At 37.4% G+C, this 15,481-nt stretch overlaps 1 protein-coding gene across 6 annotated transcripts in view; it reads left to right on the forward strand.

Annotated features, from left to right (window-relative positions):
* The window catches only part of REPS1 (RALBP1 associated Eps domain containing 1), an 88,538-nt gene that overhangs the window by 63,323 nt on the left and 9,734 nt on the right, over positions 1-15,481 (forward strand). For 2 of the 6 annotated variants that reach the window (XM_047101492.1, XM_047101497.1), the window contains exons 9-14: positions 1,252-1,373; positions 4,867-4,947; positions 10,432-10,519; positions 11,707-11,808; positions 13,541-13,613; positions 14,930-15,048. In XM_047101492.1, coding sequence (XP_046957448.1) covers positions 1,252-1,373; positions 4,867-4,947; positions 10,432-10,519; positions 11,707-11,808; positions 13,541-13,613; positions 14,930-15,048 — 585 coding nt within the window. The remainder of the gene's footprint in view (positions 1-1,251; positions 1,374-4,866; positions 4,948-10,431; positions 10,520-11,706; positions 11,809-13,540; positions 13,614-14,929; positions 15,049-15,481) is intronic. The other 4 variants (XM_047101493.1, XM_047101494.1, XM_047101495.1 and 1 more) reach the window with 4 other exon arrangements.

Here is a 15,481-nt window from a genome sequence, read left to right on the forward strand (position 1 = left end):
TTCAACTTGCCCATGGTCAAACAGTGAGATGGTGACAGATTTTAGAATCATATTTTTGTTATAGATTCTCAATAGATTAAGTAGTCCCATTAATTTGGCAATTAATCTGATTTTCAGGCTGGGGTTATATTCAAAACCATGTAAAATTTGGGAAAATTGGATTCAGAGTTTAGTTGCCGTTGAAATTCCTTCTGTTTTTACATTGGAATGTAATTACATTGTAATGTAATTATACATTGTAATGATAAAAGTTGGCTTATTGACTTTGCTTTTTGCCCAAGCCTGGGACCTTTCCTTTCCTTTTGCTGTCTGCCTTGCCAATATATGCTGCTTTTTGGTATCGGGGAGGTTTGTAGAGAAAATGTGAGTGAATGAGTTCTAAATCAGCAGTTTCCAAATTATATTCCAAGGGAATGTGGAAGGATTTTGTTTGATAAAAATGGTTTGTGTTTGGGAAAAACTGGTTAAATAAAGTTTATTTGTTCAAGGACATTACAAGTCTTTGATACACAGGTGTGCATGGGGATGTTCAACAGGGAGTTATAGTATCACCACATTTATTTGAACAGGAAGCCTAATTTTTTAAAGCACCTTAATGATTAATCTTCCATGAAATACACTCTGGGAACTGGTGTGAGATTATTAGAAAATGATTCAAAATAAACCATAAGAGACTCTGAAATAGAGAACAAACTGAGAGTTGCTCAAGGGGTATTGGGGGGGTGGGCTAAATGGGTGATAGACATTAAGGGGGGCGCTGGTTGAGATGAGCACTGGGTGTCATAAGTAAGTGATGAATCACTAAATTCTATTCCTGAAATCATTATTACACCATATGTTAACTAACTTGGATTTAAATAAAAAAAGACATCTAGTCAAGTAAGATAAAATTAAAATAAAATAAAATGAAATAAAATAAAATGAAATAAAATAAAATAAAATAAAATAAAATAAATTATTCAGAGCACGTGCCTATTGCATTTGTTGTTATGTGTAACATTCTTTTTCTCTATGCCTGACTAGATTTTATTTTCATGGAAAGCTATGGTTCCAAGTAGACAATACATAGCATTAATAAGTATTGCCTGATTACTTGATTTTTAAAGTGTTTATTTGGGGAGCATAAGGAAAGGAAATGCAGTTTATAAATTACTGCTTTTGAAAATCTTCTGTTCGGTTTTCTATTATAAGTAAATATTCCTAAACTAAAATGTATTGTTTATAGAGAATTTCTCTGTTTTTCAATTGCAGACGTTGGGGATCAGCCAGGTGAGGTAGGTTATTCAGGCTCTCCTGCAGAAGCACCTCCAAGCAAGTCGCCGTCAATGCCGTCACTAAACCAGACTTGGCCTGAGTTGAATCAGAGCAGTGAGGTTAGCAGATCTTCCCTTTTCTTTTACTAACATTAACTATTTTAAGGTAAGAAGTTCCAGACAGAGTAATTTCAGCAGATAGCTCTGTCAGTATGCATGCATGAGAGAACATACCCCATATGACTGTGATAAAGGTTTATAATGACGTGACTGAGCTTTTCCAGGTATTTTTCATAATAAATACTATCGTTTGGTTTCCAGCACTTATTCCTGCTAAAGCCTTGTGAGTTAGATGGGCCAAACACATGAAGTTAACAAAGGGGTGGATATCTTGGCCCACATATCTCATAGCCAGAGAGGGTCTGGAGCTAAGATTTAAACACAGATCTTTTGACATTCAGTCAGCTGTGCCCACCGTATCACACGGTCTTCTCATTTCCTGTAAGCAAGGTATGTGATAATATATTCCGTATCTCAGCATTGGAAGTGAGTGTGAGAAGTCACTCTCCAGCTTTCCACATGAAAAAAGCATTTTCTACAACCCAAGCTATTTATAATAATTTACTTCTATGCTATACAAAATGGAACGATTTAACTACCAAATACAGTGGCTAAAAGATAAATCATGTCAGACCAAGCACAGCATGCAAAACAGAATTTGAGACCAAATACACTGCCTCGCCCCATTACTTGAGCTCCTCTATAGAAAACAATAGAAATAGGGCCACTCTGATTAGAAAAAAAAAAGCCCAGAGGCCCTCCCATAGGGCCACTCCGATTAGAAAAAGAGAAGGCCCGAGGTCCCCCGACTCTGCTAAACCTTAATGCTGTGTAAAACTCCTAGGAAACCACTGGCCCGGTCTGTGAGAGCAGTTTTCTTTGTGAACAAGTACTTTTTTTCTTCTGGTTTTTAATATCACTTTTATAGTGCTACAAACCTAGAAGTTTGTTGTTGCAGGAAAAATTCTAAGCTTTCTCTGTTTTCCATGTATTTTGAAGGCTGAAAAACACTAGATGGAAGGGACACTAGTTAATTTTACATAGTTGGAAAGCAGAGAAGGAACTGGCAAGTTTTAAGTACTTGCAGCTGCTTTATGACATAATCACAGATACGTGTCTGAGACCTTATAACATACATTTATCATAAAATAACCATCTAAGTCCTTGTTAGAGGGAGGAATTAAGGCTTAAAAGAATTTACTAGTAGGAACAAAAATTTACTAGTAGGCTTTATAGAAAGTACGGTCAGTTTTCTTGAAATCACTAATTTTTGCTACATTTATTCATTTGTCATTTTTAAAAGCACTATCAGATTAAAGGAATATATATATTCCATTGATATCAGTTCATAAATAAAAGCAACTCGTTCTAAATCAACTCAGTTCTAAAGCCCATCTTCGTTCTCAGTAAAATTGCATGTGATCATTAAAGACGAGGAATGGAGTCCCTTCCAAATTCTGATTTCAGTAGTTGCATTTTCCCTTAAATATTCCTAGCAAGTTTCATTTTGTAGTATTTGCTACAATGTTCATGAGTGTCACAGTTTTTTTAACTACATGTGAAAAATCAGAATGTTACTAAAACTAACATTAATTTTGAGACAATTTAATAGTATTTATAAAAAGTATATATACTTAGGGTATGGAATTTAAATTACATTTTAATTTTCTACCACAAAGCACTAATACTCTTTCAGCAAATACTCAGCACCTGCAAACACGGACAGGGCACCAGTTAACACTAATAATGGCACCTCACATTTGTCACGCATAAATTTTGCTGTGCCAGCTCTGTCCAAAAAGTTCTCACACGTGTTAATTCCTGACAGCTTCGTCACAACCTTGTGATACAGGTATTATTAGCCTCATGTTACAGATGGTGAAACTGAAGCACAGAGAGGTTAAATAACTCGCCTAAGGTCATACAGCATAACTAGGATTCCAGCAGTCTGGTTCCAGAGCATGCTTTTAGCCATTATACTAAAGTAAAGATCTGGGTGTTTCTCTGCTCTCCAGGTAGCTTATATATAACCTTAAAAAACCCAAGTAAAACTTCACGCCACCAGATAAGATAGGTGATGCCTTTTTTTTTTTTTTTTTTTTTTTTTGGCAAAAATCTTCTGCATCTAAACTTTTCTCCATAATTAGATAATTAGGATTTTAAAAATTTCTTCTCTACCCCTGCAACAATAATTATTGAAGAAACTGATTATATTAACATCACTGAAGTGATGTCCGTGACAAAAGTGAATTGTCGTGGGTTTTCTTTATTCAAGAATCATTTTGAATGCATTAGTATTTCTATCTTAATTTTTATGAAAAAACTTATCTAGAGGGAGAGTTGTTGAATGATTTATATTATCTATTTTTGTAGATAATTTTCATCAGCGTATTTGCTAATCTTTAATTTCTACATGTCTTCTCAAATTGAATACCACTATTTTAAATAGTAAGTCGAACTTTGAAGCATAAAAATGTATACTTTTCCACACTGAATTATAGAAAGGATTTTGGCTAATAGAGTAGGGTGTGTCTGTGTGTAAACATTTGTGTGTATATATTGTACATGTGTAGATGTTTTTCCTTCTTCAGAGAATAACTGATAATTCTTAATCAAATTTTAATGCAATTTTGATACAAAATTCTTAGCTATTTTATTACTAAGATCTCCCAAACAAATGGAATTTACTAAAATTAACATATGATCACTCCACCTGTTTTAAGAGGTATGATATTTGTGTACCTCTTTTAGAGGAGTAGTATTTCATATCAAAATATATCTTCTGTATATAACACAAACTCAGATGCTTGATTTGCTCTCATTGTGGCCGCATTCTGATTTTTCTAGCATGGGGTGGGGGGCGGTGCCTGATGGGCAGTTCTGTCTTGTGGTCTGGCATGGCCCTGTTCGTAGTGCTGATGGCAGGGGTTGACTTGCTACAGATTGACATAAGCTCAAACATATATTAATTCCGGAAATCTTTTCATTTTACCTCAATTATATTTTATTAAATATCTCTCCATACGGATAAAATATGTGCACGTACATAATAGAATCATCTTTCAGGGGTCGCACTGGCAAGTCACAGTGACTTGCTTTGTTTTGACCAAAACTTTGGTACACAGGATTCATTTAGCATCACCAAATCAATACATTAACATTAGAATTTTGAAAGAAGGATTTGAAGTAATACTTTCTCTAATCAAGACCAACCCCTTCACATTTTTACTTTGTTGCCATTTATATCACTTAGATTCTCTTCCTACAGGGTGTTTTGAGTTTTAATTCTGTGACCCTTTGAATCTCTCCCGTTGAGATTGCAATAAATTGTTATTCTACGTTGGAATGTGAAGCTGCCCGCCTTAACATTTTAAGATGACCCAGCATAGAGAAGTATAAAATGTTTATGGAAAAACAGCAATTACGGAATTTTGTCAGGCCTTTGAAACACAACTTGCAGTGCAACCTCTGAATTACTTTGCTAAATCTTCTCCAATGATCTTTGACTCCATCTTTCTCATCATGCTGACTTGTCTCTCCTCTGTCTGTTCAGCAGTGGGAGACATTTAGTGAACGCTCTTCAAGCTCACAAACTCTGACCCAATTTGATTCTAACATTGCACCAGCTGATCCTGTAAGTCAATCACTTAGCTTGCTTGTTTGAAATTAATTTTATTAACCCAAATTTCCATTCATTATGGTTTTTAGCTGATATGCATGATTGAGTGGAGTGCTTAGAGGGAAATGGTGGCAGGCTTTTCAATTTTTGTGTGCTTAATGGTGGAAAGAACATTTTTTTTTTATCATTCTCTGTATTTTCTAGTTATTTTGATGACAGAAAACTGTATGTTTTTACAATCTGGTATATGTGTCTAAGGAAGTATTTTGTGAAAATTGGTTTAGCTGACCTTGTTTTCATTTGCTAATTAAGTGTATGTTCTAGTAAACATATACTGTGTATCTCAGTGAGTGACACTTAGTAATACTGTTTTATTTGTATGCTTACACATCATGTAATATGTACTATGTATGTAAATATGCAGTGTCCTCTTTTATTTTAACAGTCCAGATGATATGGCTTTGACTTAATTAGTATGTTGAGTTCTGTTATACAGAATCAAGCTCAGCAAAAGAATACAGAGTTGTTGGTCACAGATTCCCATTGTGCAAGAGAGCCTCCGTCTTGTCTTCCTGTGGCTCACTGTGTTGCTTTGAAAATGCTACAAAGTTCACATCTCAGATTTAAAAAATAAATTCTATCCCCATAGAATTGATTTCATATATGCCCAACTTGCCCCTCAAATTATTTGAAAACTTCAAAACCGTAGCTATTAACCATTCTTCTCACTGTTCACTCCTCCTTTTCCTTTTATTTTTTCTCTTAAAGAGAAGGACATGCTAATAAGCACCTTTCAAAAAGAAAAGAGGAAGTAAGTAGGAAGGAAGGGAAGAAGAGAGTAAAGGTAGGATTTTTTTTTTTTTTAAATGAGTTGAGTGGAAAGATACGGAAAAAAGTGACAAGGCATTCTTTTTAGATGTTTCTGATCAAAGACAGCCATTAGTTTTTAATTAAATATAGAAATAGCCTTATTTAATGTGGATTTAGAAGAAATGGCATTTAAAGATAGGAGTACATCTTAGTAGCTTAAATGAATGGATCTTTCGTGTGCTTCATAATTTTAAAAAATTTGTATCTGTGAAATAGTGAGGATGCTGTTATATTGAAAACAGATAACTTATGGAAGTGTTTTAAGTGTCTGTTTCATAGTTCATTAACTATGTAGATCATCTGCCTTTTGCTTCTCTTACTGCTGTTTTGAGGGCATTAATCTTCAGTTTTGATCTGAAAATTAAGGAGGAATAAAAAAACAAAATATAATTTCTGCTGCTTATTAGGGCTGTAATTAAGGTCTTTTGGGAAGTGACAGGTGCTATGAGCTGAAAGACAGTTTACCTTTGCTCTAAGTTTTATTTCTCCATATTATTCTTGTCTCCTACTTAGTCAAGTTATTTTTATTTAAAATACTTAATGGAAGTCCCTTTTTGAGAAGGCAAGTTTGATGTAGCAATAAAGAAATGCTCTGTTTTATTCTCTATCCCTTAAGAGAGGTGAAAATAATCATGGTATGACGATTTTTTTGTCAGGCCAGGAAAGAACATTATGTATAAAAATATAAAACTCAGAGGCAAAATAAATTGAGTCATGACTGGCAGGAAATGCCAGGAAATATTTGACTTCATAATATTGATGTTCTTGTAACCTTTTGGAAAAAAATACCCAAATTTATGAATTCTGGCTCTAGTGTTGAAAATGATATGGCTCCACACTTTATGTTTTTATCTTCAGTGTGGCAGGAGGTTCTAGGAAATTGTTAATTGCTATTTTTAACTTGAATTTAGATCTCTAAACTTGATGAAGTTGGCAGTCTTAACTATTTATAATCTGGTACCTAGAAATATCTTTTTTCTGTTACGGTGCTAAACTTAAATCTAAACTTTGTTCCCCAACTAGTAATCTCACTTTAAACCTGGCATTAGGAAAATGCCCTGCTCCCATCGAGGATCTAATAAGTTCTTACCCTTCGCTCAATGCTTATCTGGCGTACTGTCTTCTACAGAACACAGCCTATACCCACAATCCCAAATGATCCTTTGCAAGGCTTCAATAAATAATTACAAGTGAGTAAGTAAGGTCCACACAGATTAGAAGAGAGTCGCCTAAGAGAAAAATACCACTGCAGTTCTAATATGCATTTACATACCTTACAGTGTTGGAAACATTTAATGGAATGGTTTTTAAAAGCTAAAAATTATAATTAGCCATTCACTCAACAAGGTGAAAGTCTGTGAAAAGCCCCACACTTCTCTGTAGCACGTAGAGACATCTATATCACACAGTACAGTGACCCCACATGCACACCGAGATGGGTAATTTTTAGGCTCCCAGAATTGTGATGGAATTGAGTTTCTGATAGCTCATTTCCAGAAACTTGATTGCTTTTGTTGAACTACTTTATCATTAATAGCCTCTGGTAGAATCTGCTTCTGCTACTAAATTCTAGACTGATGAGAAGTGTAACGCTCTAGTCTGTGCCATGATGTATGCCTGATCTTGAGTGCCGCCGAACTTCTGAGTAATTCAGGTATAAAAAGGAAGTGTAGTTTGCTTACAGATTATGCCCAGCCAACTCACCTGGTTTGGTGGGGCCCCCTTCTAAGTGCCTCTGATACTCCCTAGGGGTGTAAAATGTCACACACGCGCACACACACACACACACACACACACACACAAATTCCAGTCTTAAGTAGACCACAGCTTAATCATTATAAGTTGATGGTTATAATACAGCTGATTGTGATAATTATCATATATAGTCATGAGCAGGATTGTGGGCAGAATACTGTGAGCTCACTCAACCCAGTGTATTTGGGCAAGTTTTCACAAAAGAGGTTATGTTTGTATGCTGAGGTTTGAGTGAAACTCTGAATTGGCAGGAGTGGACAAGGGCATCCCAAGCAGAGAGAATATCACAAGCAGATCTGGTAAGTGGCAAGAGTATAGGGTAGACATGTGGCTGGCGATTCGAATGATGGGGCTAAGGGTTGAAACCAGACTGGGAAGAACTTTGTGTGCTAGACCAGGGATCTGAACTTAATCTCCTAGACACGAGGAGCCAGCCGGGAGTGCCGTGACAAGATGAGGTGAGAAAGGCAGTTAGGGAAGATCACTCAGGCAGGAAACAATGTGAAGGATCAATGGGAACAAGAGAGAGCAAGCTGGTAAGTGACACAGAAGTGGAAAGTAGGCAGACTGGGTTCAGACAGGATAATGGGATTTAAGGCAAGTGGAAACTACAGATAAATGAGCATAATATATTTAAAATGTGTACATGAAATCAGATGTCCAAATATATGACACAAATGTGCCATAAGTGATTAGGAATGAGTTTCCTAGAGGTGATGAGGTGATTTTAGTAGGTGGAAGAAACTGGGCAGAGCCTGCTAGTCAGTCTTCCTACTTTTTTCTCTGTAAATTTGGGGATGCTAATTTGGAGCAGAGAAGGTGTTACTTTGGCATCTTATGGCTCAGGATTCAGAAGCCTGTAGGCGTTCACGGTTCTTGATTTGGATGTGGAAATACTCAGAGGCAAAGCTCTCTGTCCTGCTGCAAGTCTCAATCACAAGCGAAGCTTCTGACACATACGGCAGTTGTAGGTTAGGCCTGTCATCTGTGTGAAGCCCTGCGAGGGGCCGCCTTGTCCTGCAGTGGGTACAGCCGTTGCGGGCTCCCGGCAACCAGTGGTTGCATGACTGAAGTATGTGACCCAGAATTGATTTGCTGGCACAGAAACTTAACAGAAATTATTTGGAGGATGAATAGAACATTCATGATTTTCTTTTCTTGGGATCATTATCGTGACTTCCATGGAGTGTACTGGAAATATATGAAAAGGCTACTTAATCGTTCCAACTGTTACAAGTTCTATGTATCTGATTTTATACACACGCAAAATATATATTAGATGAATATTAAAACATCTAAGAAGGTTTTTTTGCTTGTTTTTTCCTAGTTTGGGGTTTGGAGTTAAGAACTTATCTCAGGAACTATCATTTTTTTCTCCTTTGACCTTGCCTTACGAGGTTAAATTCTGATTCTCATGGCATTTGTTTCTGCCACTAACATTGCGAGTTAAGAAAGTAGTATTTATCCCCTAAAGCCATGTTTTTTATAACTGTAAATACAACAAAGACCATCTTACGTGTATTGTTAAAATATTTCCCTGAGAATGACTCTTTATTATATGAGAAATCTAAATTTGTATCCACATATGTATTCATATTTATAACTGTGATTTTAGAGTTGTAGAGGAAATGTTCGAACTTTGTCCAGAGCCTTGCTGGTATGGGGGCAGAAAATTGCTACGAATGGGTGTATCAGTACAATTGCAACAAAAAATTCATTTGTCATAAATTGGTTGGATGTAGAGATTACGAGAGTAAGCCAGGGAGACCTGTCAAACAAGAGACAGTGTCATGGAACTGAACTTTGTCTAGCAGAGGCTTCGTGTCGCCTGCTACTCTCAACCAAAAATGGTGTCTGACTTAAACTGAAAAGTCCTGATCCTTCACACTAAATCATAAACATAACTCATAACTAGATATCTGAAATTTCAGGATCTCAAGTTTAGTCTTTAGTAGGAGCACACACAAAATAGGAACTGAGTCTTCATAGAAGGAGCTGAGCCCCCTAGCAGTACTGGTCAGTTGCTATTCAGCCAAATGCTTGATCCCATTCTGGTCCCTCCCCTGTGGGTCTCAGCTGTCAGGGCCAGGTCTGCCTCGTACCCAGGTGCACCTTTCTCCTTCTCTTCTCTTTCCGAGAGGCTTGTCTCCATCCTCTCTTCTTACTTTGCTCTTTTCGTTCTTTTCGGAGGTCTGTTTGGCCAGTTTCCTTACTCCTTTAACTACACTTGCCACTCACGAAGGGATTTCAGATGTATTACAGTCATGAAAAGGTTTAAGAAAAATGTGAAAATGTTGAGAGTAGGAGTCTTATTCCTCTTAAAAAACGCATGCCTTTGTGGAAGTTTTTTAAACAGTTCTGTAGAACTAATCTGTAGAAAGTACGTGTCGTGCCTACTGTTAAAATATAGCAAGGATTATTACCTTTGTTTTGTATAGGAAGAAGTAAATGTCCATTTTTTTTCAGCAGTTTAGTGAAAGAGTTCAATCTGTTAAGTGTTTGGGTTCTCACAAAATAGTTATTCACTTTAACCTCAAAGGTTCAAATTCGTATAATTTCATGAGATCGTCTCACACTCTGCCTTCGATTATTGTCTTCAGTGGTAGTTTCATGGATCTTCTTTTCACTCAAACCTTAACCACTCAAGTTAAAGTGTATTTTTTGTCAAAGAAACCAGAATGTTAGGCACGCAGAGTGAACTGGACTTTTCGCTATAATTCTGAAACGTTCCATTAAGAAATTAATTTTCGCGCTTGCCTTCGCATGAATGAGAAAGTCTGTCCACCAGTTTTTAAAGTGTCGTCAATTTTTACCGTTTCGTGGTGTCGGCGTGGCACTTGTGATGTAAAGTCTGTGTTTCCCGTGTGCCTGCAGGACACCGCTATCGTGCATCCGGTTCCCATCCGCATGACTCCGAGCAAGATCCACATGCAGGAGATGGAGCTGAAAAGAACCGGCAGCGGTGAGAGGGCTGCTGCCTGCTGCCGGGCCGGGCTCCGGTTGGCGGTTAGCGGCAACTAAACGCACAGTTCCTTTTCGGGGGTTCACGTCTAGTTCATCATTGTCTGTTTTTTAACATAGTCCTTTCTGCAAGCATGCATATACATGCGGGCGTGTATGTGCTTTTCATCTTGTATCAGTTGAGTTTATATTACAAAGTCTTAAAGGAAAGACTCTTGGCATATGTGGCGTTCCAACACCCCGTGGGTTTTTATGATAACTGGTGTGAATTCACATTTTAAGCGTGTTGGGATTTTAACCAAAGAGGTTTACGGTTAAAATAAATTTTAGCTTTAAAATTGTATGTTTTGCTTGAACTCTTGAAGTTTCTCCCTACTTTAAATTTTTTGTTTTTAACGTTTATTCATTTTTGAGAGACAGAGACAGAGCATGAGCAGGGGAGGGGCAGGGAGACAGGGAGACACAGAATCCCGAAGCAGGCTCCAGGCTCCAAGCTGTCAGCACAGAGCCCGATGTGGGGCTCAAACTCACGAACTGCGAGATCATGACTGAGCCGAAGTCGGACGCTCGACCGACTGAGCCACCCAGGCGCCCCTCTCCTTACTTTAGATTAAATGTTTTAGTTAGGGCTTCTCAGAGGTATATTTATTTTGTATATAAATCAGCATTATAAATTACCTTTTTTTTTTTTTTAGAGAGAAAGATTGTGTACATGGAAGGGGCAGGGGGGGAGAGAGAGATTGAGAGAGAGAGAGATAGAGAATATCGTAAGCAAGTTCCATGCTTGGCAGGGAGGATGACACGGGGCTCGATCCCACCACCCTGGGATCGTGACCTGAGCTAAAATCAAGAATCGGATGCTTAAATGACTGAACCACCACCCAGTCACCCCATAAACTACTTACTTTACAACCATATGTGGGGTGCTTTGTTTAATTACCCTGAAGGGGATAAAATTAATGAAGTATGCACATACAACTTGACTCTTCTGTTATAAAGTATCTTCTGTTACGGCAGGAAACTAAATTCTATATAAATAAGCTTATATTTTATTAAAAATACTATTTTGTCTTATATCTCATGGCATACCTGCTACTTCTGTGAAATACCTAAATGAAGTCTTGAACTCTGAGGTTTATAAATGTATTAATTCAGGTCTTGTACTTTCACCTATTAATTCTCTACTAGATCATACTAATCCCACTAGCCCATTACTTGTGAAAACGTCTGACCTGTCAGAGGAAAGTAAGATAAATTCATCGGTGAAATTTGCTTCTGGAAATACTGTAGGTAAGTGAAAAATAGCATTACAGCTTCCATTTGAAGTTGATTGGGTCTCAATTTAGAGTCTGAATAATTCAAATGTGTAGCTATTTCATATTACCTTTACTGAATAAAGTAGAGATTAGTCAACCCTTTGACACCTCCTACCCTCTAGATGGGTAAATGGTTGCTCATTGCCTCCTGGACCTGCTTCCAGGCAGGCTTTCTGTTTGCCATCCCTCTCGGTTAGCCACGTTTAGTCCATGACTCCTCCCACCAGCTCCTTTCTCTCTCTCTCTCAGTAAATTGTGTATACATTCATTTATGCAGCCTGTGTTAATGGAATACTGTGTGCCAGGCTCTGTTCTAGACACTGGGGATTCAGCAGTTAAAACAGAAAAAAAAAAAATCTTTGCCCTAGTGGAGCTTACATTCGGTAGGGGGTGTAAAAGAAAAACTTAGTTTGAAAAAAAAAAGGAGCTCATATCTTAGGAGATAATTAACACAGTGGATAAGGATAAAGCTGGGAAAGGGAAGAGGAAGTGACATTTTAAATAAGGTAGTCAAAGAAGACCTTACCAGAAGATGACACTTGGGTTAAAATTTGAAGGAGATGAGGGATTCAGCTTTGAATATCTGAAGGAAGGACGTTTAAGGCACAGGAAAGGGCACATGTGAAGCCCTGGTTTAGAGTAGTCATCAGGGAACAGTGTAAGAATGGCTCTTACTGAATGAGATGAAAAGCCATTAGAAGGTTTTGAACGAAGAAGTATGTGGTTGGCCTTTATTTTTTAACAGGATCACTCTGGCTGCTGTATTGGTAACAGGCGTGAAGAAAGCAAGAGTCAAAACAGGGAAATAATAGAATAATATTTAGACTATATTAGAATAATACAGGTGAGAGAAGATGACAGCCTGGCCTGGAGTGGTAGCAGTGGGAGTGCTGAGAAACGGTCAGCTTCTGACTCTGTTTGGTGGGGAAAGTACGTGGGACTTGCTTACCTGTGTGATCGAGGATGGGGGTGAGAGGTCAAGGGCGATTCAGGGAATTTTGGCCTGATAGACTAGGAACTGAGGAAGGCTGTGATAAGAGTAGGTTTGTTGGGGAAGATTGGAAGTTGACTTTTGGACATCTCCAGTTTGAGGTGCCTGTTAGAACATCCAAGTGGAAATCGGGTAGTTTTAGTATCATTCCTGTAGAATTAAACAATTCAGTTATTTGATGAGAAAAAGGAACGGGGTACATTTTGAAATGAAACTAAACCAAATAACCAGTCCCTTTAATATATAATCCTTGAAAGTGAGGAGTAGTATTAGTGTTCCTTCAGATCGACCCTGGAGTTTCTGTTTTAAAATCTGTTACTGTATCACGACCATTAGGCTGCCTCTGGAGTTCTCTGCTCCTCATGAGAGTTTGAGGAATTGGCAGTGATACTTTCTCAGGCGAAAAATGGTGAACCTCTGGCTAATTTCATAAGTTTTATTGTGGTCTATGCATATTTTTTATTCCTATTTACATTAACTTCTCTAGATTATAACTTGTTCCGTGTGCATAGTATTTTGTTGTGTAAATATGCCATGATTTATTTGATTTATATTTAATTGTTACCATTTAACGACACTAGGATGAACTCTTAAGCTATTAGCCAGTCTTTAAATGTCTCTGATTTGAAGTAATAATTATCATACTTGTTTAGAGTATCTAGAGTAAAAAGTGAATAAAAAATTATTATTAAATAGGGTATATTCCATTTATCAGCAGATGGGTACAGTAGTTCAGACTCTTTTACTTCGGACCCAGAACAGCTTGGAAACAATGTAACTCATCAAAGGTCAGTATTTCTGTCAATAAAAAAACACATGAAATATGTTGTCACATTGTAATATTGAGAATTATTTTAGAACCAAGTATACATTATTTTCCTCTATTCTTCAGTTCTCTGAACGCTGTTAGGTTGCCTCCTGGTTTATGTAGAAGGGAAATGATTTCGATTCTTTCCAACTCTAGTAGGAAAACAAAAGGAACCCTTATCTTACCCCGCGGTAGTCTCTGGAAGGTTTAGGAAGTGCTGTAGTAGCATTAGCAATTTAAGGTAGTCCTTTGTGAAGGTAAACAGCTGAGAGTCTAAATAAGTACTAGAGGTACAGATTTTCTTTTAAAGCCTTGGTGGCAAGTGTCAGCAATTCTGTTTTGAGATGCCATCTTTCTAGATGGCACACCCTCATGTTGGGCTACCTACCCTCCCTGAAGATTTGCGTGACATAGAACTTTTCAGACACAAATAGAAAAGGTGTGGGATAGGGTGAAGGTGGCTAGGGATTTGTCTGCAAGGGCTTAACTTAACCATCCACTAAAATCTGTGGACAGGACAGGAGCATCTTTTTCCCCTCTCCTGTTATACATGCTCAGTATCCTTTGGCCACGTGCCTGGAGGATGTATACAGAGACAAGTAACACAGAATCTCAGAAGAGCTTCTTGAGTCAAAGCCTACTTCTTCATATAATTCTTTCTGTATATCTTAGAGTTCTCAGTCATCTTGAGTTTTATTCTCCTTTTTATCCCTATAAGTGAGGAGCAGATTGTCAGAGTCCGTGAGACTCTTTTTCAGAATACAAAAGACTTCGGTGGCAAAAAAGTGAATCTCTGGGGGGGGTCGAAAATGAGGACAGTCCCCTATACGATGAGATGGCCTGTGGAGACACAGGAATGGTCACCTCAGATAGTTGAGCAAGATTCTGCTTCACTTTCCCAAACTTCAAACTTTAAATAAGTTGAAAGCTAACCATATCTGAAAGTGAAGTCTCTCTTTCTTGAAAATGATTTTTCAAACTAATATTACCTTTAATGGAATGGGAAAACCATTACTAGGTTTTCAGTCTACCTTGAATTCATGTTAATAACTTTCTTTTCAGATTTTTTAAATGTATAATTATCCTTTATAATAAAAGGGTATTTGCCCCATTAAATAATTTTTTGTTTAACGTATATCAGAAAGTCTTCTCTTTATTCATTGGTATACTTGTCATACCTACTTGAGAAAATGTCACACCAGTGAGATCCTTTGCTGCTTAGCCAAGTTGAATGCTTAAAAAGAAGAAAGCTCCAATACCAGTAGCATCACGAAGTGTAATGGGTGGATTTTGTAGGTCTCATTCTGGAACGTCGCCTGATAACACTGCACCACCACCTCCCCCTCCAAGGCCTCAGCCTTCTCATTCTAGATCATCATCTTTAGATATGAATCGGACCTTTGCAGTCACCACAGGTGGGTCAGAAGACCATAAAATCATTTGATTCTAAAGTTCATTAAAGAGCACAACATTTTATTTTCTTTTCTCTTAATATGTCTCATTTTTTTATCTGAAGAAGAATTTTGAATTTAAAAGGTGTCAAGTGAGAGGAATTTTTTTTCTTAATGTGATTGAGTTAAAATGATAAAAGATGGGAACCTGAGAGATGCCACCAGAGAGTTTAAAACAATCATGTGGAGAGAGATTAAGGAGGGAAAGCTGACAGAGGAGAGAGAAGACATACAACTTACTCCAAGGTTTTAATTTCTATATAACTGGTTGTATTGTTATTATGTTGATCAAAATAGAAAAGTTAGGACCAGGCGATGAAGATGTTCTGTTTTGGACATTATGAGTTTGGAGTGATGAGGAAAAGGGGACATAATAACAGGCTATTGGACTTGTGGG

This window comes from Lynx rufus, unplaced genomic scaffold (genome assembly GCF_022079265.1).
Source record: "Lynx rufus isolate CCGP_SWC_20201006 ecotype Redwood Valley unplaced genomic scaffold, mLynRuf1.p SCAF_6, whole genome shotgun sequence".
In the NCBI taxonomy this organism is placed as follows: domain Eukaryota; kingdom Metazoa; phylum Chordata; class Mammalia; order Carnivora; family Felidae; genus Lynx; species Lynx rufus.